Below are 27018 nucleotides of genomic sequence, written 5' to 3'. Positions count from 1 at the left end.
TAAATTAGCAGAACTGCAAGAAGATTTGATGGTACTTGATGAACTGGACAGTAAGCACCAGAAACAAAACATTAGGAAACTGAAGCCATTTTGTGATTGTAGCAGGCATTTAATAAAGATGGAAAAAAGTAGCCATTGCACAAAAAACCCTATTTTTGGTTTGTTTTAAAGAAAAAGTACCCTGTTTAGTGCTAAACAGGAGTCCTCACTCAGGTTGGAATAGAACAGGAGTTTTGTAAAGAGCCTCTGAACCAGGATTACTTCAACACCACCCACAGCATCACACAATTCAGGTACCCTCCCAGAAGAAAGCAGTTGCTTTTAAGTAACTTGGAAGCAAGTCCCTGTTGCCATCCCACTACTTGCTCTCATTCCCAACCTGCACAGTCAGCCCACGTGAGTCCCATCACACACCAGTGGGGGACCTAGGCTCAGCTGCTCCATCTCCCTGCTACCAGTCCCCAACCTCACCTCCACCAAGGAGCCAGAGTCTCCCTTTCCCAGCTCAGCTGCAATCAAGGCCCCAGTTGAACCCCCTTTTACTCACAGTCTTTCAATCACCTGCGAACTTTAGCAGCCTCTCCCTCCAAAACACTTTGTTCCCAGTGTGCTTACAGACCCCCATTTCCACCCTCAATTACTCTCTGAGCCTCTGCTCCACTCACTGGGTAAATCCCCTGCTCTCCCCACTTGCCTTTCTCCTGTGCTTATTCCCTTTCAAGTCCCTCTCCCGCACACTCAGGCAAGCAGAACCATTCCCAGTTTCCCAGCTGAAGCCGCACCTCACGCAGTGGCATTACAACTCTCCCAGCCTTCCTGGAAGCCCCTTGCAAGTGATGTCCTGAGATTTAAACTCACCATCGAGATATCCGCATCCAACCACTAGTGCACAAGGCTACCACCATCAGGTGAGACACCCAGCTCTCTCCATGGTGAGGCACCACACTGCCATTTTTAAAGAAATCTTCCAGCTCAACAGCAATCCAACACCCTGCCTGCTGAAGCTGAAAGAGTGGCCAGTGCAGGCAACCAAAAGCCTCCCCACAAAGACCGCAGCTTATTCCCCACTAGCCTTACTCTCGCACACCCATCCAAGAAACTCCATTGCAACTAAACAGGAGCCTCTGCATATACTTCAGTAGGCTCTGAGTAAGCTAAAACTCCACCTTCTCTCAGCAGTTGCAGTTCATCTGTTCTGTAATTCAGACAGCACTGCTCTGAAAACATCTTTCCAATGCTGTTTTCCTGCAAATGGCATAATGAGGAATAATAAGCAGGTGCTTCTGAACATAAACCTAGAACAGCAGGAGTATAAAACTACTACAAATGAAGCAATTAAGTCACCACACTGTTCATTGTTTATTGACAATCTTTATTAGAGCTGACTTTCCGTGTTTAGAGGTTTCCTAGTTAAGTATAAACATGAATCAAAGTGCTACCCCACAGTAAGAAATCTTTATTTGCACAAAAAGATACAAACAACTAGTATTTCAAAGTTCATCCTGTTTAGTACATATAATACCAAAAAGGCAAAAAATAAATCAAGATGAAAGACTAGCAGCAAAAAGAATTCTAGTTCTCCTTCAACACAGTCTGTGTGCTTCCACATTTCTCTAGGAAATAGAGTATAAAGAGAATTCAATCAATTTATATATGAAATATCCTACCAAAAATATAACACTGTGTAAAGAAAGTTAGTAGTACAAAGTTTGGTGGGAAAAAAAAGGAGAAAATAGTAGATGCAATATTAAAAATCTCAAGTGTAAACTTTACTGCTGCTTTAAAATAAAAACCAACAAAAGTCACATGAGTATTTCCATTTGGCTTAGCAGCCAGGAAAATAAGAAAAGCTGATTTTTTTTTTTTAATTTTTTTTAAAGTGCTTAACCACCATATCCAAAAGTAATGACTTTCAGACCTACTTAACATGAATGTGCTCAAAAAGCCACTGCTTACAGTATAAAAGCTGTCCTTCTGAAATGCTGCACATACAAACTGGCTTTATCTGCACGAATGAAAGATTGCTTTGAACAGCTCTCAATCATATGATGTCCCAAATCAATGTAATGCTATTAGAGTAGGCAGCTGAATAAGTCCCAGAAAGTTGAAGTTTAAGAATAATAGATATAAAAAAATAATCTTTTTTTTTAAAGGCAGCATGCCTTTCCCAGCCGCAAAAAGGTAACTTTATGTAATAAGCAAGAGAAACAGAGTTTTACGTTATTGTTGTAAACTATCTAGAACAAACTGTTGACCTAGTAACTCACATGTTTAACAGAGGGAGATAAATACTTCTTACTGATAAAATACAAAAAGGCAATCATATGGGTGGGACTAACTGCTAACAGTATTTTACTTAGTATTAAACATACTGTCAACTTGACTTTAGAACCAACAGTATGTCCCAACTCAAAAAAAAACCCACAAAAAAAACCCCAAGAAAACCAATGACTTGAAGAGCTTTAAGACTGTTTTGTTACACTGTGATATATTTATTTGAGCCTTAGTGCAAAGGGAAAATTTAACATTGTAGGCTCCAAAGCAAGTCGAATACATAAAACTGCTTCATGGAGTTTTTTGACAGACATCAAGACACACAGATTGCAAGAGAAATTTCATTTTTTAGCTGTAATGGCCATTCATTTTCATCTCAAGGTTAGAAAACAAATTTTAAAATGGGAGCAAAGACTCTAGCATTCATTAACCTCAAGTACAGCTATAAATCATTTCAACCCCACCAGTCTCCTGAATCAGGACTAGCAAAACCAAACTGAACTGTTGGTATCGCCGCAGCCGTTGAATTGTGCCCACAGCCTGACAGTAGCGCTATCCATCCCCACAGTTATTGTATTAACTTCTCCATCAGCTTTGGAATCCTGCAAGCTTGAATTTGTTTACATTCATCTATTTCACAGGCCCAATTTTTTTATACTATTTCTTGAAAGTCATCAATTCCAAACACGGTATCTTCACTGTCCTTCAGGACAGTTTTTAAGTTAGAGAACCCTCTGGTTCATTTACCAGTAAAACACATTATCTAGAAAAGGTAACTTTTCCCCTACAAAATTCCTCCGTATTAAGCCATAGCAAGCTCTAGAACAGGAAATTCAGCATCTCCAGTGACTGGACTTTACCGCACTTGTCCACAAAAAACAAAAAACCAACCATCTTCATAATTAAAGCGGAAAGGAAATAACACAACAAACAGACAAACAGTGAAGCATCCAGTTACCTAAGCAGACATCTAAAATAAGCCTCTGAAAATGTAACATTTGAAAAGCAATTATTTTAGTGGTTAAAGTGTGCAAATGACTAAATATGTTGCCTGTTTCTGAGAACTGAATACTGTAGTCATCAATGATTACTGTTCAAGTCTAGCACTGGCAGTTCTGTTGCTTTTGTTGCTGGCTTTGGACATTATATATTAGCACTTTCTCTGAATATTTCATGCTCTTTGCCTTATTTTTTTTTTTTCCAACAGATATCCTGACTTTGGAGTAGCATAGGAAAGATGGGAACGTTTTCTTTTTTATAGGTCTTCTGTCCATCTCAAGGATGGTGAGACTGAGTATTAGGTGGAATTAAACATAACGTTTCAAGCAGGAACATCAAATATTATTTCAAGTTTTGTCTATGAAAACCACCTCAAAAAGATGTAGAATCTCAGGTTTCTGTGAAACAAATACGATAAATATGGAAAAATACCATGCAAGGAAAGTGTAGTTATTCTATGAGAAGTACAAAAGCTTAGAAACAGAAAAACACCAGCTTTAGCTCGAGATTATAAAAAAAAAAAAAACACCACAGATTTTTCAAAACCAGAGTCCATACAGTGTCACACAGCCCTGCCTTGTCATGTTTGTTAATATCCTCGCTTAGAAGTCAGACAGCATTTTGTTTAACTTGTGTTGCTCTGTATCATTACACTAAACCATAATTAACTCCTCTTTTGTGCCGGCCTCATTCCAACACAATTGTACCCACTGTATACCAGCAGCAGTTCTCAGGTTTTGTTTTGCAGCTCAGCTGTATTTTTCTTGGATGTTCACAAGACTGGCATTTGACTGGATGCGCTTGGCTAGAAAGGGAAAAATTATATGAAAATTAAACACAAAGAATTCCACAAAACTAGTCTCTCCACTCCCTCTATTTATCCGACACAGACTTGCAAACAGCTTTCTGTTCACGTCCAGAAACTTTAATGAAAAGATATGGCTGAAGCTCTTTACTACCCTTCTTGAGGGGACAGCAGCAAACTAATAGTCGCTATTAGCGCCGTCAGCACAGCTGCAGGCAGATCTGGCTGGGCCCCTTCTCCCACAAGAGCCAAGCGAGTCCCTGGCACCACCCAACTCTAACAGTGAAATGCCAGCACCATCACTTACGCAAAATGAGTATCCGTTTCTTCTGCTTTGAGTGAAGGAAGCTACTAAGATAAAAAACAATAGGTAGGAAGAGAATAAAGGATGAAACTGCAATCACTGGGACTGTATCACTGCAGGGAACTGAGCAGTTGAAAGTCCTGCTCCAAAGCTTCCGAGTGATGTTCATCTAAAAGAGAAACATAAGCAAGCCATGAAAGTGAGCACATCCATTTCTGCTGTGCAGCATGGCAAACACTCAGGCCTCGAGACATTCAAGGGTTCAAACATGACCTCAGAAAACTACACTTTAACAGATCTCCCCCCAAAAGCCAGCAAATCCCTGGAAATATACAAATAGACAATTTAAACAGAGCCAAGATTTCACATCAAAACTTTCACAAGTTTCAAAAACATACTCAGATACACTGTAGACATTGCCACATGCCTATTTCCCAGAGAACTCGCTGACAGCCTGTGGGGACAGGGCTAATCCCATACTTTCAACAGCACTCCTTTTGCCCAACCACTTAAAACCCCACAATATAACAAAGCTTTTTCCAATCATATGTCACCAATGCTGAGGACCCCTAGAAACAGCTGCTGTAATAAGGAATCAATTATTACACCAGCTAGAACAATAGCAGTAAAGCTTCACATTAAAAGCCAGAAAATTAAGAGTTGGGTTTGGTTTTTTTTTAAATCCATCCCCTTCACAGGAACAAGAAATTAAAGTGCAGCTACTCAAACTGGAATGCACTCAGGTGATCAGGAGATTCAGTCACTCTCCTATTGCACTGACTGAGGAGAGGACAGCCCCACCAAGCTAACTTCTCCCCACGGGACATCAGCCTGCCAAGGGCACTGCCACTTGTACTGTCCCACACAGAAAGGGAAAAGGCAATCCCTAGCAAGACAAGTGCAAATAGCTCAGATTAATAAAGACTTCCCTGATGAGTATTAATAAATACTTACTGCATCTTCCACATCGATACACAAGTGGGCCGAGTGCCCAGACTCACCACCTTGCCTGTTCATCCTTTGCAAGTTGTTATACAGGTCATTCAACTTTTTGTAGGTTTCGTTGCAGTTTTTACATACTTCTGTGTAGTTATTTGGTGACAAATAGATGGTTTGTCCCTAGGGTTATAAAAGAGCATTCACACAGAGTTTTAGGGCATTATAAAAAAACCTTGAAAACTAGAGTCAAGTTTGAGCCAAAACCCAGATTTCTAGCATCCTAGATTGAGTAGAGGCCTAGACAGACAACTCACATGAGAATGCAGGAGGAAAAGGGACCAATTCTAATTCACTAAGGACAGGATTTGTTTCCCGCAGATTACGTACCTCAAACTGCTCCCTGAACTAGCAGCTTTTTTTTAAAAAAAAAAAACCCACTTATTTTTAAAGTACCAGTTGCCAGAAGGAGAAAAAGAAATTACTAGTAATTAACTGTTATTCTGGAGCCAGAGATCAAGTTCCTTAATGCTGTGTTTTGGTGTTCGTTTGCCCGTACCTAACACATAACTGTTGTTACTGCTGAGCTGTACTGACAGGGACAGACTTTGCCATAGTAAGTAATCATTTTCATTTGTGGCCTTCACCACCCCTGAATGCAATACAACACACTTGAAAGCAAAAGTACCATCTCTAAAGATATTCCAACCCAGTAATGGTTGTATCAGCTACCACTGACCACAGGGTTAAGTTCTAGCTCAGACACTTGAACTGATCAATAGGCCAGTCCACACTGCTCCCAGCCAAGGCCTGTAAAGGCACATTTCCTAGAAATCATTAATAATAATTTAAAAAAGCAGGCAGTTTCCTCAGATATTGTCTCATACCCAACATTTCCCATTTTTACCACTGAATGATCCCAGAACTTGGTCAGTTTCTGATTAAAATTGAACACATGCAGTTTCTTAGGTTATTTAGGGCATTTTCTTTGAAGACAATTACCACATTTATTTCACTATGTGAATTACATTGCCTTTTCAATACAGACAAACTGTGTCTACCCACAATTTTACTAGTCAAAACAACTGTTACAATGATTTAAGGTACGGGTTCTTCTAAACTAGTCTATATTATCAAAAGGGTGTTTAAAGATTGAATTGTTAAGTCAAAAGACAACAGTTCTCCAAAGAGGCAGAAAAAGAGACTTGCAGCATGCAGACATGCTGTTTCTTACTATATAATTATCAACTATTGTGAATTCAGAAATTTTGATGTGAAGTAGCACTGCGATTACATACAAAATGAAGTCAAGGTGACTATCAATTAGAATTAATTTTAGGCTCTCAATTTGTAAATATCTGCATTTTACAGATCATTGCTTTATCTGCCTAAAATTCACAAACTCACCAGCAGTTTATTTGCCTAATACGTATCTGCGGTTTATTCAGCATAAATAAGATTTTGCTAGCAATTAGAGGATTTAGTGCTTCTCTTAAACACACAGCATAAATACCTGAAGGTTATGTTCAAAACATGTCAGAGATTTATTGAATAAATCCAGGAACTCTACAGTTGAATTTGATAATCCCTCACTGCTGTTCTTTAAACAATCTGTCAAAGAGAAAGAAAAGCATCAGGATATCGTAATTTCTAACATTTCAATAGCCAACAAGCCCCCCAGACACTCCACTCCTGCAAAAAGAGCTCTCCACTATAAAAGACAGGTCTAGTCAACACTGTGGTTTCCTTATCTGCCTGCCATTGATGTCTTAGACCTGCTGACCTAACTCTTCATCGAGAACATATTTCAGAATTAATTGTCCTTGATTAAGTGAAAGATGAAGACTATCATCAAGAGCTTTCTGAAGAGGGGGTCTGAATTATCTTTGGACTTTAAGATAAAACAAGACATTACTTTTATTTCCTACCCTGCAAATCTGGCTTTGCCCAGCAACAGTAACAGCCATTATGGGAAAGCAGAAGCACCAGCAGTGGAGATGAAACAGAGAGCATCCAGGAAACAGCTCGACCATGAACACAACAGCAGAATCAGAGTGTAGGTTATTACTGTTTAAGAAAAGAGCTGACCATTTCGCCAGCTTTGAGGGGATATCTGGGACTTTCTTCCCAGTCATAGGCTTAACCCTACCATGTTACAGCTTCCATCCATTCCACCCCACTTCAGGTGCTCTAACCAGACAGACCCTGGAAAACAACAGTGGTTTGGGAAATTAGATGTTCACCAATAGCACCGTGAGAGCAAGCCAACATCCTAGAAGAATCTCCTGAAAGAAGGAAGCACTGTCAGCGTTGAGGGTGAGCATTCAGGTAAGACACTGGGCAGGCAGCACACAGGTTACAAGCTAAGCATGGCAGGACAACACAGTCCACAGAGCTCCTCCTGTACTGTCTTTCCAGCCCTCACAAATGAAAACAAACTCTTCCGGGCTCTCAAGGGGCTCTGCAGCAAACCCAGCACCTTTAATACTCAACTCCATGGTGCTATTCCCACTGTTTGTAGTGCACCTATTAGCGTAGGGTCCCACTTCCCACACCAGGGCAACAGCAAAAAGCCACAGTTTAGCTGTAAGCATGGCACAGCAGCACGGGGACAGTGAGATACAGAGAGAGACTTGGACACCCTCCACCCATAAAGTGAAATCAAAAGCATGGCTGTGGAGGCAGATACTGTTCAACATGTAAGCATCCCAGAGTTACCAACTTCATTAACAAGGAAAAGTTTCTTATGTAAGTTTTTTTTAAAAAATAGGAAGATGAAGAAAAACAGAAGAAACCGCAATGAAGCTAAGGAAAGTCTCCAGCAAGGTCTGTAGAACACAAAGAACACTAGCAAGACTATACTTTGAAAGGATAGTCTAAAAGAAATATTTATACAACAACTAAGTTTTCTGACAGACTAGTGCCCTCAGATTTTGGCAGTATCCCTTACGGAACAAAAAGCTCTTGTCTCCTTCAGTGGAGTGGCTCTAATTTAGGATTTTTGTGTTATCTACTGACTGTATTTAAACACACGCATACAGTTCTGATCTGTGCAAATTTTTGGGGCTAAGTCATAGCAGTAGCATGAAAGCTGCAGAACGAGTCACATACTTGCACAGTTGGCTGCCTCCCAGGTTTCGTTAAAGAACTCCGAAAGGGTCACAACTATCTGCAGCCTGTCTGAGGTCAAGATGCTTTTGGCACAATTGTGGCTCTCAGAAGAATTCTAGAAGAAAGAGGAAACAACAAAAAGACCCAATCAAGTGTTAAAAATACAAAGGGAAAATTTTGAAACCTATTTTAGGCAAGCACAGCTAAACAATCACAACACATCACGTCGATACTTCCAGAATAGGCAGAGCAGAATTGACAGAACAATAAAAGTCTTTTGATCTTCCAAATCATACTAGGAGCAACACAGCTTACTGCACATGACCTCTGAAGACCTACTAGGACTGCATGCAAGTCAGTCAAAAATACATGACTGCCAATGAAAAAAAAAAAAAGGCAAGCAGAGACACAGGGCCCTCTCTGCCAGGTAGCTCATAGTCATCCATTTCTGGGCCGTTGCCCCAGGAGCCAGCACAAGGCATCTGCAGCCAGAGAGGAGGACAGGGTCATTCTCATTAGATTGAAGGAATATTTGAAGGAACTGAACCAGTGGACTGGCCTCAAAACAAACAGGAGAAAACCTCCAAATGCACTGTACCAACCTACTGTATCAGCAGCAAACTTCTCCCCCTCCCCGATGCAGCAATACCAGGAACACAGTCCTCTGCAAAGTGGTGCTTGCAGCCATTTCCCCAAGCCTACGACCAGGCTGGGCTCTCGTCCCTCCCAGACATAGGTACCAAGCTCATCTATCTTATTGAGCCACCCAACGCACCCCATCCTCAAAGCAGGCACTGGCACAACTCTTACAGCAGCTTATTCTGTGGACCATGCTCATAAAAAAAAAAATGCAGAGCAACTACGCAAGCAGTTACAGAATAAACAGGAAGTATCCCTATCAGAATTCAGAATGTTTTTCTCCTTCAAAGCTTTATTTTCTCACTCAAATCACTAATACAAAACCATGACCTCCAGTCAGCTGACTCCTGTGCTCTAGCTCCTGGTTTCTGGCTGCTAAATTGACTTAAGCACTTCTCAAAATTGCCAAAGCTGCCAAAAGCCTCTTTGATAAGTGACGTGGGACATACAAGAAAATAATCTCTTTAATGAGAAACATGTTCCTTAGAGCTTTATGAGAGATTCAGCTTCCACCTCTCTTTTTTTAAAACAGGTTTATTTTTTAAATAAGAAGTTTCCCTTGGAGATTCAACTGCAGAAGTTGAATATTGCCACATCTGGTAACTCCTACATTCACCCACTTTCATTTCTACTAACTTACAAACAGATAGGCAAGAAAGTTGTATATGCAGGAAACTCTCTGGTTGCTTCATGACAGCCTTTAACTGTGAAACCTCCTCACCAGCTGGACTCCTGAGTGCAAAAAAGCACTTTCAATCCAAAACTGAATCAAGTAAACCCATATCATTCCTTAAATATGTTTGCCTAATTTATTCTTTAATTAGCCGAGTGAGGAGGATTTTACATTTCAGAGATGTCCAAAACTTAACTTGGCTGCTTCTTTCACATGGCACTATAACTATTGTAGGATGGCGAAGATAAAAACATCAGATATCTGATTACTTGTGATCACTGATTGAGGTTGCAAGAGGTCACCTCCTTTATTTATTTGGCTAGATAATCCATGCACAGAAGGAAAGCCAAACACTAATGCAGATGTTTCTTCCAGACCACATAGTGGACCAGTCCCCCCAGGCTGCCAGCACACAAGCACAGCAGCTGCAATGAGTTCATACATATTCTAGGTACCGGGATATGTTTGGCAACCTAATCCTAGCCAGAACAACATGCTGAAAACACCCAAGAGAATTACATACACAATTTCTCACTTCCACATTACCTAGTCACTGGCATGAAACAGCTTCCCTATGAGAAACAGACCACAGGTTTGCAAACTAAAACACAAGACCAATGGCCCTGGCAAGGACAAATATCAAATAAACGCCCATGCGCTTTTCCAATACAAGCCCTGGGGTGGTGAGGGGAAACAGGCAGACAACGCAACAAAACCAGAAATACTTCTTCACATGACAGATAACTAAGCTGTGAAGTGGTTTGCAGCAAGACACTGCGGCACCAGAAGTTTACCCGCGCTTCAAGAGCAGCAGATTTTTCTTGTCAATGGCAATTCTAAATAGATTCAGAAATCCCAAAACTGAAGCACAATCCAGGGGACACACTGCTAAAAACTTGCTCTCTGCTTGTACTCTTACCAGGGCACCCACTTCTAGCCATCATCAGAGAACAGACAAAGGTCCTTTGGTCCAATCTGCTATTGCCATCCTCGTATCATCCCAGGGACTTTTACAAACAGATAAACTGGATGACAACACGCAAAACTAGTCATGAACCACCTCCAACACTACAAAATGAAAAAAAAAAGACGATCAAGCGTCTGGAGGATGTAAACAGAAGACCCAGCTTCAGTCAAGGTTTCCCACTGGTGGGGTCCAGAGACTCCAGCCAACACTCAGGACTTTAGTTTGCTGCCACACACTCCTATCAGTTTTGGAGCCAAGAACACTGTGACAGGGCTCCCCACAGATGATGTACATCACTTGACACTGCTTCAGAGACCACCAATTTTCCAAGAAGGGCCAGGCGACTAAGCTCTGGCTGTGTTCCTCATTAGTGCTATACAACAACCTGTGAGCCAGAATGCTACTTTAACCATTGCTACATCAGCAAGAACAACTCAAGTTTTTCCACTTGCACTGAGGAGCAAAGCTTTTTCTGCAGGTGGAGCTACTTGCCCCAAACCATGCCAGGAGCTGGCTGCATGGACCACACCACAACACCAGGCAGCCAACAAATGCTCCCAACCTCTGCTAAAACGCCTTACACACCCGGTGGGGCTTACTGCCTGGGAACTGACCTTCGCAGGATTGAGATCCGCTTACCCAAAACATGGGTGCCCCGCTGAGCACGTAAGTGTCACAGGTCACAGCACCAGCCACACCCAGGCCCGGCCTAATAACACACCTCTCCTCACCCTCCACGCAGGACCGGGGTGCGGAGCCGGACGAGACACCGGCCGTCACGCCGCAGGGAAGGGCGAAACAGGTGGGACCCGCCTGCCTTCCCGAGGACCCCATATCCACTTGCGTACGGCCCAGCTACGCTGGGATACAGAACTTATGTGACTGGAAGCCTCAAGGAAAAAGCCCAGGCCCCCCCAACCCGGCACCGGTGCGGGCAGGGCCGCAGGCTCGCCCCCGCCCCGGGCAGGCTCGCAGCCCCCCTCGCTCGCCCGCCCGCCCGGCCCCGCGGACGCACCCCGACGGCGCGGGCGATGTTGCCGTACTGTGCGAGGAGGTGGCGGTAGTGGCGGTGGCAGGCCTGGCAGAGCCGCACCGGGCGGGCGCGGCGGCCCAGGCAGCCCGTCAGCGCCGCGCTGCCCTCCGCGAAGGCGGCCAGGAGGCGGCGGCACTCGGGCTCCAGCTCGGGCAGGTCGCCGGGCAGCCCCGCGCCCCACAGCTCCTCCGCCAGCGCCTCCGCCTCGCCCAGCGCCTCCAGCGCCAGGGGCCGGTGCGCCTCGCCGGCGGCGGGGCGGAGGGCGAGCGCCAGGGCGGGCAGCAGCTGCAGCAGGCAGCGCAGCGGCGCCATGGCGGCCGCGCCGAGGAACCGGAAGCGCCGCGCTGAGGAACCGGCCCGCCTCCGCCGCGGGGAGCCGTCGCCCATTGGCCGAGGAGGGGAGGGGAGGGGAAAGGGGCGGGGCCTGGGCGCGAGAGGCGGGAGGGGCCGCGACGGCGACGGGGGGGCCGCGATGGCAGCGGGGGCGGCGGCGGGGGTGGCGTGGCCTTTTCCCGGGTCCGGGTGTGGGCAGGGGGCTGTCCTGCCCGGGGGTGTACCTAAGTCGGGACACATTCCGCTCCGCTCCACGAGGAGCGCGGTTTCTGTGCCATGTATTTCAGGTAACACTCTCTTCATCCGGAAAGAGGACTTAAAAGTATCTGTCATATGGAAAGTGACTTTGAAATGTGCTGAAAATACAGCAACAATTGGAAAAAAAATCCCCAAACCAGAGAAAAAGTTGATGAGGGAGGAACAAGCCACATCTTTCTGCAAACAAAGTATTTCCCATGTTTCATCTCAAGCTGGAGCCCTCTATTGGTACCTGGCCCCAAACCTTCCCATGGCCACTTCTGCATAAAGCCCCAGTCACCAAAGGAAAACTCTTCCCAGAGTGGGAGGAGTGAGTACAGCAGCAGGTAACCCCCTCAGCAGGGGCTGTAGTGCCAGGCTGTCTAACACCTCCTCTGTCTGGCAGGACCCTGACCCCGTGCCCGTCCCATCTGTCTAAGGCCCTTTCCAGCCATTTCAATGGGCTTTTGACCAAGTCTGGGTGTCTTAGTGCTCTGGTCAGACACACATCAGAGAGACAGAGCAGAGCCCTGCAACTCCCTGCCACGGTGCCTTCGGGAAGAACAGAGCAGAGCGGGAATGGCCCCGTCCGCTTCTTGTGGCTGATGTGGTAGCGTGTATGTGGCACTGGTGGTGGGAGGCAGTGCTGGCTGACGGTGGCGTGACGGTTGTGGCTGCTGCCGGGAGTTCAGTGCTGCCCAAAGCAGCTCTCCGTGCACGCAGCTGTACCCAGCTCCACCAGCTCCATGTCACCTGGCCCACCTGGCGTTAGCTGGTGCCACTCGTGCAGTAAATGTCACAGCATGGCAATGTCCAGGATGGATTTGTGCTGTCAGGTGAAAACACAACAGCAAAGGTGATGATAAAGATGCCATCAGGCAGGCAAAACACGCCCAACAGAGAGCATCTGACTGCTCTGAGCGGGCTGAACACCTCAGCTCTGAAGAAATGGCTTTCAAAACAATGGATGAAAACAAATGAAACCCATGTCACAGGTATGACACAGAGAAATGATAGAGTGTGGTCAAAAATGTACCAGATTGCCTGTACTTGCAAACTGATCAGAGCGAGGGCCCTGGTTTGGGTGCCAGACCTTCCCTGAGCCCTGCTGCCCTGTCTCCAAGCATGCCTCGTGGAGATTTTGGCTGTGGCCCGCCAATACCCCCCCCGCACAGCGCCTGCTGGTTCGGGGACCGCGTCTGGCATGGCCACCGCCCTTGGACGCCTGAAGCTGCTTAGCAGGACGCTTGCGGCCGGGTGACTCCAGGGCCAGAGGATGACCCCCTCGGTTAGTTCACTAGCAGGGGTGCAGCCTAAATCCCGAGAAACTTTTGGGCAGCACCACGCCGTCAGCCGCAGCCCCAAGACGGGGACAGGGGCCACTTGCCGCCCTGAAGCGACCCTCGAACAAGGCCACAGCGCCTCGTTTGCCCGGCGCAAGAGCACGGGGGGGCCCCCCACTGCAGCCCCACCCGCCCGGGGCTGGCCGGCGGGCAGGCGGGCGGGCAGGCAGGCAGGGGCGGCACGGCCAGCCTGCCCTCATCCCCCCAGGAGAGGGCAGCAGCGCTCCCGCGCATCGCCCCGCCGAGGGGCGCGGGGGGCTGCAAAGGGCCCTCGGCGTGTCCCACACCGCCCCGACAGCATCTGCATCCCCGGGGAGCGGTGGAATAGACGCCCCAGAGCAGTCGCTCGCCCTCTCCACCGGGCTCTCCCTCCCGTGGGCCTGCACGGGCACCGGGAGGACCGGCTGTGGGGGCAGAGCTGCGTCTTCATCTCCGAGGGTCAAGGGGGACGCGTTTTCCCACGTCTTGAGAGAGTTAAATATGCTCCTGAGAGAGAATGTGTTTTCCTGCGAGTGGAAAACTAGTTTTGGGGCAGGGGGGGAGGGAAAAAACGGGGAGAAAAGGGAAAATTTAAAAAATTAAAGAGGGGGAAGAAAAAATATAAGAAAAAAATGAAAATAAATATAAAAATAAAAAGTTAAAAAATTTAAAATTAAAATTAAAAAAGCATAAGAGTTTCAGATAAAATCTCTGAGGCATAACTGGAATATAAACATTTCTGGCATTAATAAACACATTGCTGCAGACGTCTAAGGAAGATGTCTTGTCATGAAGTACTTCTCCTTTTTATCAATAATAAACAATAATCAAAGCAAAATTAGAAAGTCACTAACTTTTTCAGCTGTAGTTCAGAAACAGGGCCTGAAGAAGGCATGGGCCTCTTCTCTGATAATAGATGAATTTTGTTACTAGGCAGAAACCAGCATTTACTCTAACTGACAACTCAGCTGTCAGGCAAACTTGCTTAGTTTTCTTTATACGAGCGGTGCCATTACCTTTTTTGCTCAACCTCATCAAAGGGGTTGTACTCACGACTAAAGCAAGCAGGATTTGGCCTTGACCAGCAAATCTCAGAAAGAAGTCTTAGAATAGCAGAAGTCTTGTGTGATTATATAGTCCTAATTATTCCTGAAAACACATTCAAGAATTGCAATACCTGCCCTGACTACAGGAAAAAATGTGTATCACTCAGCAGAAGGAAGAGTCTTACCTTAACGGTGTCGAAACAGAACACAGCAAATGAAAATTGATTTCCTCTGCCATCTTGTTGGATTTGTGGAGATGGCAGTACAAACCAGGGAAAATGAGCAGTTTAAAGCTGATTCTCCCCTCTGTTTGTCTCCCTGTTGCCTTTAGTGCTCTTTCTCCTGATTCATACCACTGTGAGCTGAGAACCTAACCCTTTTTCTCAAGTTTGCTTGTTATCTTCCAAGGGTGATGGCTTGGATAAAGTCATCCATTCAGGAGCCAAACCAAAGGGCTGGAAAAGGAGGGACAGAGTGTAAATGTCAAGGCAGTGCCAGAAAATGAAGTGATAACCTGAATGTAAGGAATAAAGAGGAAAAGAAGTCAGGGATGTCTGGGAGACTGGATGCTTGGGGAGTGCGATGGCCTCAGGAAGGGAGTCTGGGGCAGACAGCAGCTCAGAGAGAAGGAGGAAAAGGGAGAAGGGGCTCTTCCTCCCAAGCTGAAACTGCTGCCCAGGAGACAGACTGCTCATCATCTGCAATAGGGGCCAGCAGGAGCAGGGAGGTGTGAGGGTTGTCCACGGAGAGGTGTCTCTGGGGTTGTGGAAATGGCAATCATTTTTTAATCTTGACTAATTTCATTGCAAAGAAGGCAAAAGCTCAACATGAGCAAAGGATCAGCGTATTATGTCTTCCTTGCACAACCATCCCCTGCCTATGGAAAGCTTTTCTTCCCCATCTCCATCAAGTCCTGCGGGTCCCTGTTAATTCAAAGGGCCAGCGCTGGCTCCTTCCTGTGCTGTCGTGGCTGATGTCAAAGCCTAACAGTGGGTCACCCAATTCAATGACTGTTTTCCAGACTCCACAGAGCATCAGAAAGCAGTCCAGAAGACAGTTGCACACCAGTAATTAATTAAGGGCATGCACACATCCCCATCATACCCAAGAAAATGAACTTGTGAGGAAATAAATATGTTAAATAAATTATCAACATGCTGACGCACTTTTGGTTAGTTGCAAGTGAAATTCATCCCGACAATACTGTACAGCAGTCTGAGCCAATTCTTATTTTCAGAAGATTATGTGAGCTTTGTTTAAAAATGATTGACAAACACTTGTCTAGCTGCACTATTTCTGACCAGCCTGAGCCACTGTGCGTTCTAGCACTGTCCCGTTGCAGCATTATTTTTCTATGTGCATAGTAAAGAATATGAAAGCCTTTTCACTCAGGGCAAGAACATAGAATCACATCTACAATAAACCACAAAGAATGAGCAAAATAGCAGGTCAGGGGGAAAAAAAAAAAAAAAAGCAGTTGATTTACAATCATTTCAGTCTTTAATTCAGAAGAACCCCAAGATTTATCAGCGGCTTTGCAAATCAGATGCCAAATCCCATTCTTCAGCCTCAAGCCCTTGGGAGCAATAACGCTGCATTGGCTACTAGGGAATCAAGGAAGGTCAGACACTTGAAATGTGAAGATACACTCATGAACATCATTCTCTGGGTGAGCACAAGAAACTTACTATCACCAACTAAAACTTCTGGAATTTTAGACTAACAGAAAATGGCTGTCAGTGCCTCATACAGAATGCTTTTTAAGAAACACTCTGCAAATTCAGGGTTTATTCCCTGAATTACCAGATGGAATGAGGAAGGACTAATAGCATCAAAGTTTTCCAAAGAGCTGTTGACTGGATTTACTGTGCCTGACTGGCCAACTCGACCAGGATCTGCAATGTGTTCGTCTTGGTCAGTTACGTGGCAAATTGTGAAGCAGACGATTTGTTCATCTAATCCAAACCATCAGGTTCTCATTTTGGAGATTCATGAACCTCCTCCATGTCACAGTAAGGTTTAATCAGAGTTAGATGCCATCTAGTACATCCAGCTCCTCCTTATGACTAGCTGGTTCACTGGAGGGGGGGCTGAACCTCCACCCAACATCCTCAAGGGATCAAAGGTTACTTTCCTGACCACCACTGTCCCCAGAGACCTAGCCAGGACTCACCTGCATTTTTCCATAGCCACCTGCTCCTACAGCTATTGTAGCCTTTGGTGGATACTCAGGCCACCTTCAGCCAGAAGGAGCTGGGTGGAGGAGTCTTGGATACTGCCCTGTCCCTGGGGCTAAGGTATCAGAAGGAACTAAAGTGACCTGTGATGGTGAGCCAGAAAGCCAGCAATAATTTTCCTGTTTCCAAACAGATATAGAGAGAACACCGAGACAGGCCATCCATCAGCTAGCGCTCTTCTTTATTTAGCACCATTTCACTTCTGAAAAGGGAAAACAACCTCACATCTTCATACACAGGTTTTTATTTTCTGTAAGCATATAACAGTGTAATAGCTTGAGAAATCACAGATAATGCCATATGATCTTTGCTTAGACCTTAAATGTTTGCATATAATACTCCCTATGCATCCAATGCACAGAGAAATGTTATTTCCATGCACCTGTCAGAATTTTTGCTGTGGAAAGGAAAAAAAAAAGTACATTATCTTTTTAGAATCATGACTCGAAAAAATTAATTGACAGCAGGCAATCATGCCAGTCTGAAAAGATCCAGCTTGAGATAAGTTTAGGGGATTTTTTCTGTTTGGTTTTTTTTCAGAATGCTGCACTTGAGCAATTGAATGATACCACATTTAAGGTCCTGGGTGGCATGCCATTTCCTTACTCATATGCATCTAATTAAGTCTTAATTGTGCCATTCGTTATGAAATGAAAGAAGAGCTGTTAAACTGGATATCTTTCATGGCAGTAAAACAGGATGAGACTGATTGAAATAGTTAATGTATAGAAAAAGAACAAAAGTATGCAGTGGGGAAAAAAAAAGACTTTTGAAGATAATGATGTTTAAAACACAGCAGAAACATTAAAAGCAGCATGATAGTGAGATTACCACAAATAACTTCTTGGTCAACACAAATAGTATGAAAGGTACATTCTTTTTATAGCTCACTGGAGTGTGGATGACTGTCCATGCTCAGAAATACCCAGCGAGCCAAATTCTGCTTTTAGTTACCCTCGTGTCAGTGTAGTATCGTCCTGGTCTCCTCTTCAGAATGAAGCAACCCAAAACTGTTCTCTTTTGTACAGATTGTTTCTTGCTACTTGTATTGCCACAGAATTTTATCGAGTTCCCAAAGCACAGGCCTAAAACACTGCTCATAAGGGAAGAGAATGGCCAGGCTTCAGCAGACATTGGATCTGCTTGTGCACCACCCATCAAGTTTCACTCCTTGTATTGCAGCCCCCCTCCAGACGGATCAGTGGAGGACACCCCCCCAGCAGTCCCACAGAAGCAGGAGTCTTTCCCTCCTGCACACACATGGCTGGGATTGGAATGGTGGTGCAGGAGCTGATGTGAACATCTGAACTAATCACCTGAGCTAAGGGAGAACATTTTGACAGGTGTCTTCGCTTCAAATACATCTGTCCTGGTGAGTTCTTTGCTTTACATCTCTTCTTTGCATTGTACCTAGATACTTCCTTTGACCCTCAGTAGTAGAAAATGATCTATTTACTAATATAATTCCCTAGTAAAAGTTTTTCCTTTCCTCTCTGGACAGAGGATCACAGCAAGATGAGCCATAATAGAAGATAAGATAAACATGACAGGTTATTTCAGAAAGGTATCAAAATTTAAGGACTGATTATCCTACAGAGTTGCAATCTTACCTGAAGTACTCCCCATCTATGTTGATTCTGGGGAAAAAAAGCAAAAAAGAGTCTTTGGCACAATTTCAGGCTATTATAACAGCAAGGTGCCCGCTGGTGAGGAGTTAGCAGAGACACCACCAGGGGGGACAGCCTGTGGCGTGGCGGGTGAAGTTCACCATGGCTGCTTCTCACCCGGCTTCAGCCAGCCGCAGCCACCGCACCCCAAAATGGGCCAGGGGCTCTGAGCCCCATGCCACAGGAAAGCTGTGGGCTGGCCAGACTGCGGCTGTTGGGAGCTATGAGGGACTTGGGAAGAGCCAAGGGTTGTTACCGCTCAGGGTATGTCACCAGCATTAGTCCATTGCGGCTTCCACAAAGGGCCAAACTTTCTCAGCTGTGAATTTGCAAGTCCGCTCCGCGGAGTTCACTGAGGTTGCATGCGTGCAAGAAAGGGAGCACGCTCTGGTCAAGAGGCTATAAACATAATATTGAATACCAGATGGCTTTCCTTATGCTAGCAAGAGCCAACAGCCAAAGGCTACAGGCAGTTGAAGACTGGTGAAATTTTGTAAGAAGTTGCCGTCACACCTCACAGTGTTCATTGCCGTGTTTCAGTCCCGGCCTGCTGCTGTGACCTGAAAATCACTTTCCCTCTTCCAAGGGTTCACATGGAATTTATTAAAAAAAACCCTACGAATAGTATCTCTGATGTAAATATCACATGTGGTGAATGCATCTTACTCTGCTGGGATGATATTTACGGATGTTTTCTTTTTAATAGCTTCTTTTTAAAATTCTTTTTCCCATCGCGAGTGTTTTCATTTACAAAAAACATGTTAGTTCCCCCACACACAAAAAACCCCCGAAGCAACAACAGAAAAAAAAAAAAACAAAACACATAATCCATTCCCAGTCTTAAAACTGATCTAATACTGTGTACTCGATCTTTCTCTGCTGGGAGGAACTGTACAAGTCTACCTGCAGAGCCAGTGCAGGCAACCTGGCCGTCCTGGTCACAGCACGCCCCTGAAATCTCTGGCTGGCAGGATTTAGCCCTATTCCATATTCAGGGGGACAGTCACACTGGTTCCCACAAGCAAATCATCCTCTGAGGAAGGGAAGTTTCGGTGGCAGAGGAGAGGTCAGGCTGTGGGAGTCTAGAAAAGAATAAAATTTGATTTTCCTACTCTTCCTAGACTGCATTAATTGAAGTGTTTGAAAGAGGGGAGTTACTCATTCAACATGAACCTGTGAATTCTTTAGCAACTCGGGCAAGCCTTTCTCAGCACCAAAGTAACGGGTTTGTGATTGTCTTCGACTGTCTGACATGAACTGACGTCCCACCATCTTCCAGCTATTCAGAGCCTGTGTATCTTTGTCCACAAATATAAAAAAGAATAAGAAACGGGTGATTCTGGGCATTTCCCACGGCGTTTTCAACATCTTCGTTCTGGCTGAAAGCTGTGGGGGGGACAGGGATGGGGACCTGGCGAGTCCCCAGCACCGACTGGGGCCAGTCCCCGTCGACAGCCAGACACGAGCAGTAAGTAACCTCCCTCCCGAGTGCCAGGTTGCGAAGCGCCAAGCCCGGGGTCACGCGTGGGGCCCCCCACCCGTGCGAGCTCTCCTCCCGCAGCCCTCCCGAGCACCTGGGGGACGTCGAGCCGGGGGGGGGGGAACGGGACAGGCGGAGTGGTGAGGGTGGGTGAGTGCCCGGACGGACGGCCAGATGGACAGACTTCAGGTGTGCCTTTCCCCTCGCTCATGGCTGTGTCTCGACGAGGACAGTCCTGGGGCTCACCCCCCCGCAGACCTCTGGAGAGCTGCCGTGATTTTTTTTTTTTTGTCTCGGAGCGCGGAAATCTGGAGACCAGACCTGGGGCTCTTTGGGGTTTTTCCAAGGCAGGTATTCCCCTCCTCGCCGCAAGCCCTGAACTTGTCCCAGGGGAGGCTTAGACAACTCAGAAGAGGACAGGACAAGAGCCGATGAAACCCAGCACCCCACGGGTACACGCGCACTCCCACGCCCCCCCCCCCGCACACGGGTGGGGAGCTCAGAGCGTCCCGCACACGGGAGCCGGGCACAACTGCCCAAGACACAGGTGAGGTTGGCGCCGAGGGGAGAGGGACTGGAGCCACCGGCAGCCAAAAAATCGAGGCAGCAGCAACCTGCCGGCGCCGGCAGCTGCCCAGGCAGCCTTCCCGAGGCTGGGGAGGGCTTCCCACCCCCCCGCAAAAAAAACCCAAACACCCCCCCTCTCTCCTGGGGAGGGCAGGGCCGCAGTCAGGGGCTGGGGAGGGCTCGCTCGGTGCCGTGCAGGGGGTCTTGGATGTGTCCAGGCTGTCCTGCGCCCCTCGGGGAGCGGGGCTGGGGGGGGGCCCGGGGGCTGAGAGCCGGGCACAAGCCGTGTCCCACCCGGTCAGCCCCGGGGGGAGGGGGGGGGCTTTTTGGCATGGGGAGGGGACTTTTTTTTAGGAGCGGCCGCGCTTGCAGCCCCGGCGGTGGCTTTGGGAGCGATGCCGACCTCTCCTCCCCGACCCTCCCCGGCCCCGCCGCCCCCGGCCCGGCCCGCCCCGCCGCCAGGGTCGCCTCCCCTGCCCGGGGCCGCGCTGGGACTCGGCTTTTTGTTATTTTCACCGAGCAGATATTAATTAAAAGAAATACATGATTAAAAAGTAATGAGTTGAATAAAAATTATCTCCGCTCATTTTCTGATTATGTTAATTGTTAAAAACCCTTCAATCACGCTGTTGCAGTCAATGGGTTTTAATGTGAAATTAGTGGGCTCTTGATAACTTACAGTCCAGAATAATCCTGGAGGTTTAGTCATCATTCCTAATAACGAGATGTTACTGAGAACGGAGATTTTACATGATTTTGTCACATTCAGCCCTTCCCCCATGAAAGGGTCTGCCTTTGTGGCACACAACTTCAATTTTCATGCCTACGACTACTTTGTTAGTCTTAGCCTGTATACTGCTCCATTATACGCCAATTACATATTTTATGTGTCTGTGTGTCGTCTGAATATAAAAAACTGCGTGCCCGATACAAGGATAGAAAAACAATTTTGTCCCTCACGGATTTCTAATTTTATTTTCCCCCTCCAATTCATCTTGAATCTTGCGGCTGTTTCTCTGTTCTGATTAATTATCTCCCTAAGAGATAAGCACAGGTTTATACTGAAAGTATTAAAAGTAATTAAACTATTAGGGGGGAAAAAAATGAAAATATTTGGAACAGGAGTTAGGATGCTACGGACAGGCTTAAAGACTACGGGGGGGGAATAAATATGGAGAGTTTTTCCGATGGGTGATGGCAAAGAGCCCGGGATTTGAAAAAACTTCAGCCCCGCGATTCGGAAACGCTGTGAAATTCCCCTCTCACAGAGGGACGAAATGATGGCCCCCAGACCACTGCTATGTTAGCCAACGTGCTTCTCCCCTAGAAATTCGTTTAAGAAAGGTTTCATTTTCATGCAGATAACTAAATGTATCCTTTTCTCTTCGACAGCCTTGAAAATTTGCATCTAAAAACGGCTCCTCGCACCCACCTAACAATTTAGCTAAAATCTCGAGCGCTGCCAGCAAACGGGCTCCTGCCTGGGAGGGAAGGAGCGGGGCGGCCCCGGGGAGCGGCTGCGGGCAGCGGCCCGCGCTGCCAGCCCGGGACCTGCCCCGGCACCGACGAGCACACGGCCGGCCCCTTCAGGGCCACTATTCTAGGTTAAAAATGAAAAAAAAAAAAAAGGGGAAAAAAAAAAAAAAAGGTGGGGGGGGAAGGCAGCGGCCAAACTGGCGCTGTTTGTGCGTGTGTGTGCGCGCATAGCCACGTACTCCTTCCCCCCGAGACAAAGTGCTGGTGCTGTGCATCTCTCTGTCACCGCAAGGATATCTAATTACTGCTGACAGATAAGAAAAGACGTTTTCGTGCGGACCGAGGGGGGCTGGAGCGGGGGCGGCAGAGTGCGGGGCGCATTCCCGGCCCGCCCTGCACAGATTTCGGCTGGGGAAAAGTCTCCGCCACGGCGACTTGGGCTGCTGCTGGTTTAATATTGATCCCCTATTGCCGGCGGCGGGGAGCGGGTGTTTGCTTGCCTTGCGGGGGGGGTGGGGGGAAGGTCGGGCCGGATCCCGTACCCCTGGCTCCTTTGGGGTGGGGGGAGCCCGGCCAGGATGGGGCCCTTTGGGTGCTCCCCCCCCCCGGGAAGCAGGCTAGGGGCAGCACCCCCGTTCCTGCCCCCCCTCCCCGGGGCACGTCCCGGGGGCGCCGGACCTCGGGGAGGAGGGGGAAGGTTATGTCCTAATTTGTTGTGAAGTGCTTGGGGGTTCGTTGTTTGGTTTGTTGTTGCTGGGCTGTTTTGTTTTTTTTTTTTTAACTCGCGCTCCTCGTAAAAAAGAGCCATTTGTTTACAAAGCCCCACTGCCCCCATCTGAGCCCACCCCCGGCAGGGCTCCCCAAAGGAGGGGAGGCGGGGGGATCCCTCCGTGCCGGGCCCCCTCGCTGGTTCATTTCCCTATTTGCATCCGCTGCTAGCTGAAGATCATTTTAATAAATAACAATGAAAGGGGAGCGCATCTAGAGGGCTTGTCGGCAACATTCAAAAGCCAATAGAGTTTATAATTCTACTCTATCATTTCTTATTGATTAGAGTAATCAAGATAAAAAGCTAGCCGGGCTCCGAGAAGTTCAGCGGCATATCATTAAAGATAAGAGTCAGTTAATTCTGGCGCAGGGGTAATGGTGCCGGCGATGAAGAGTTCATTTGCATGAGATGCTGAGCCCCGTAACAAGAGGACAAAAATCACTAATTAGGACTGCAGAGTGTCTCGAGTTCTTCAAGCACCCTTTCGAGATGAGGGATGATGCAAAGAGACCGCACTTTTATGTAAATCCAGGGCAGGACACCGCGACCGGGGTGCTGCTCCCCGGCAAGGATTGCCGAGAGGGGCCGGGCCGGCTCCCCGGGGCCGCTCCGGGGCTGGCGGCCGGGCCGGGCCGGGCCCCGGTGTGAGGGGCCGCCACCGCCCCGAGCCCGCGGGACACCGGCTGCCCCGAGCTGCCCGGGCACCCCGGGGGAACGCGGCCGCAGTAGCAAGTGCCGGGCTTGTCCCGAAATCGGGGGGGGGGGGGGGGGGGGTACACACGAGAAGAAGCAAAAAAGAGGAGAAAGAAACAACCCCGCAGCTTTGCTCAAAGGTTTATTCGTCGGGTTAAAAAAAAAAAAAAAAATAGAGTGAAAAAGAAGCCTCGTACCAATGAAAAATAAAAAGCCTGCACTAAGGTACCCGTGAGCCTGCGGGCAGCTACGAGGTGCTAAAAATTAGGGAAAGCGCTTCTCGACAGCCTGCGAGCAGAGCCCGCACCTCCGCGGGCAGCGGGGAGCCCCCGCCGCCCCCCGCCTCCCGGGACGGCGGCGGGAGCCCGGGGGGCCTCGCCGTGGCGGGACGGGCTTGAGACCCGTCTCTCCCTCCCGCAGCCTGCGGGCCCCCGGACCCCTCCTTCCCCACGGAGCACGAGTGGGGCCAGCGCCCCCTCCTTTCACCGTGGCTACCGTCTTCCCCCTTGTCCCCCCTCTGGCCTTGCCCCCTCTCTGCCCGCACAGAGAGGCCCAAACCCGAGCAAAGCCCCTCGGCTTCTGGCAGCCGTCCGGGGAGGAAGGACATCCGTGGGGCTTTGGGGAAGCTCCCCGCGAAAGCCGGGGGGAGGTGCGGGGGGGCGCAGCAGCGGGCTGGTAGCTATAAAGTTGTTTACTTGCCCGAAAGACACCAGCCGCGGGAGGCTTGGCAGCTGGCTATTAGGGCTAACTTTGCCCCTCGCTTGGCCGGGGAGTAAAGGATTCATGGCCTTCTTTTGGCTAATCGTAGGTGTCAGCGTGGAAAGCGGCAGTGTTCGCCGCCTCTCAAAAGTCTCACTGTCTCCCTCGCCCCCAGCAGCTCCGCGGTCAGCCCCGCCACACACTGCCCTACACGCACACGCAGGACCAGGTGCCCCTGGCTTACATGCACCCTCACAGCCACCTCTCACTTACTCCCGTGTTGTTCGCGCCTTTCTCCCTCCACACGTGTGCTCTCCCACCCGCTGCCTGCGGTGTGCCCGTCTCCTGCCCACACACACGACCCATGCTCGCGGGTTTGCGCGTGGACACCCCTCTCCCCTCCGTTTCTTGCACACTCACCAGTGAGTGCACACACGCATGCGTGGCACGGATTCCCCGCACCTGCAAAGCCCCTCGCGTGCCCCTTCTTGCAGGCGTACACCCCTTTGCACGCCCCAGCGCATTCACACCGTCCCTACAAGCTCACCTGCTCACATGCCCTCAGACAGACAGACAGACACCCCACTTCACAAACCCCACCACCCCACCCACGCCCCGACACCGCTCGTCCCCCCATGCATCCCTGGAGCCAGGGCCCGGGCCTGGTGTGGAGGAGGGTGGCGGGTCTCCTCCCGCCTCGCCACCCCGTCCCTGGCTCTTTGGACTTTTGTCTGGCTATGTGGCTGAAGGCTCCTTTCCCCTTGTTCTTCCCATAGAGAATAAAGTCAGTCTGTATTTAATGGTTATGGCGGATGTGAGGAGGATTTGGCAAATGAAGAGGCCTTTTGCTCTAAAATATTGTTCCTTACGTCGTGTGAGTCTACCAACCCACCACGACCCCATATTCTTCTCTGGGTGTCTGACTCGAATGACAAACGAGCTGATTTTTTCAGTACATCGCTGGGAAATGTAGTGAGTGATAATAGAGATTTCTCTTTCATTTTTTACGCTTGACTTGGTTATTGTTGCTTTTCTTTTCCCGTGATTCCTTCTGAGGATTAGCTCTGACTTCCCCACTATTGGCGGTCAAAGTGGCCCAAACTCTGGATGACAATTGATGGGGATCAGGGGATTGCCCATTCTGTGCCTGTAAGAACTGATTTGTGCCAGAGAAACTCATCAAGTATAGGGGAAGAATAAAAAGCATTTGGGGGTAAATGTATTCATTGAGAAGGGTTCTTCCAAATTGCTTCTAAGTTTTCTTAATGAAAAGTAACGCTTGCAGCAATCAACGGCTTTTTGACGGATTACAAACCTGGGTAGGACTATGGGGCTGCATTTAAAAGTGCCCCAGCCTTAGCATGGGGGCAACTTGCTCACAAAAGTGTAGGAACGAGGGTCAGGCCGCAAAATACAAAGCTGAGGTTTGATGCGTGTAGGAGTAATGAAAGGTGCATTAATTTATTAACATGGTGCGCGCAGGAAAAGTGAAAAAACAGCCCGGTGTAAGAAGAATCATTAACTCTCTACCCCAGGGACCCACCCAAGGCTCGCCATTTACATCAAAATAGTTATTGTATCGAGAGAGAAAAAAAAAATCCCGCAGCAGCAACAGTCCGTTTAAGAGGTGGAGAACAGGAAGGAAGAAAAAGAAAAAGAAAAAGAAAAAGAAAAAGAAAAAGAAAAAGAAAAAGAAAAAGAAAAAGAAAAAGAAAAAGAAAAAGAAAAAGAAAAAGAAAAAGAAAAAGAAAAAGAAAAAGAAAAAGAAAAAGAAAAAGAAAAAAGAAAAAGAAAAAAGAAAAAGAAAAAAGAAAAAGAAAGAGAAAGAGAAAAAAACGAAAATAAAAGAAACAGAAAAATAAAGGAAGAAAAGAAAAGAAAAGAAAAGAAAAGAAAAGAAAAGAAAAGAAAAGAAAAGAAAAGAAAAGAAAAGAAAAGAAAAGAAAAGAAAAGAAAAGAAAAGAAAAGAAAAGAAAAGAAAAGAAAAGAAAAGAAAAGAAAAGAGAAAAGAGAGAAAAAGACGAAGGGAGGAAGAAGAAGAGAGGGAAGAGAAGGAGGAGGAGGTGTCAGCGGCGGTACAGGGCCGGAGGGAAGGGGCAGGGGCGCGGCGGCCCCATCCCGGCCCCATCCCGGCCCCGCCGAGCGCCGCGGCCGCCGCCGCTGCTGCCGCCGCCGCTCTCCCGGGGCGGGCGGGGCGCGGGGCCGGTCCCGCCGCGGGGCGCTGGGCAGCGGTGGCGGGGCCCGGGGCCCGGCACCGTCGCCGCGCCCTCCCCCCGAAGTGTGGCTTCGGGCGTTTAAACATCGATTTTGTTAATTAGCCTAATCATTAAGGGCCGGGGAGAGCGGCCCGGGGCGGGGGCCGGGCGGGAGGTGGCATTCGGCGGGGAGGGAAGGCTTTGTCCCGGGCTGGGTGAGCGCTCCACCGGCCCGGGCTGGGCCGCACTTCGCCTTTCCTGGGGCTTTTTTGCTTTCTTTTTCTTTTTTTTTTTTTTTTTCCTCTCGTATTTTTCTGAAGCGGTCGAAGGACACAATGAGAACAGCCGCGAAGTGAAAAGGGTTAGACCGGGAAGGGGAGCCGGGAGGAATCTCCAGCCCTTCCCCGCCTTCCCTTCAAACCCGCAAGGCCAGAATATTAACTTTTTTCCCCCTGCATCTTGTCAATGCTATCATGGCTTTGATGGGAGGGTCTTCAAGGTGGCACATTTCTGAACTTAACCCCTTTTCAAACTAACTCCCTACCTCCCTTGTTAG

The 27018-nt window shown here is 47.8% G+C and overlaps 2 protein-coding genes across 2 annotated transcripts in view; one reads left to right on the top strand and one right to left on the bottom strand.

Moving 5' to 3' along the window:
- Positions 1-1351: 1351 nt before the first annotated feature.
- On the bottom strand, positions 1352-12062 carry OSTM1 (osteoclastogenesis associated transmembrane protein 1). The gene is made up of 6 exons (XM_074819395.1): positions 11724-12062; positions 8430-8544; positions 6832-6929; positions 5337-5501; positions 4386-4551; positions 1352-4078 (listed from the first exon to the last, which is right to left on the bottom strand). The coding sequence occupies exons 1-6, from the start codon at positions 12051-12053 to the stop codon at positions 4023-4025; spliced, it is 930 nt and encodes a 309-aa protein (XP_074675496.1). The 5' UTR covers positions 12054-12062; the 3' UTR covers positions 1352-4022.
- The window catches only part of NR2E1 (nuclear receptor subfamily 2 group E member 1), a 68255-nt gene continuing 53288 nt past the window's right edge, over positions 12052-27018 (top strand). Inside the window, exon 1 of the mRNA XM_074820554.1 lies at positions 12052-12263. Within this exon, the coding sequence (XP_074676655.1) occupies positions 12052-12263 (212 nt within the window). The remainder of the gene's footprint in view (positions 12264-27018) is intronic.

Source organism: Strix aluco, chromosome 3, assembly GCF_031877795.1.
Source record: "Strix aluco isolate bStrAlu1 chromosome 3, bStrAlu1.hap1, whole genome shotgun sequence".
Classification (NCBI taxonomy): Eukaryota; Metazoa; Chordata; class Aves; order Strigiformes; family Strigidae; genus Strix; species Strix aluco.
The sequence above is the reverse complement of the archived record's forward strand: the minus strand, read 5'-3'. Positions and strand labels throughout refer to the sequence as shown.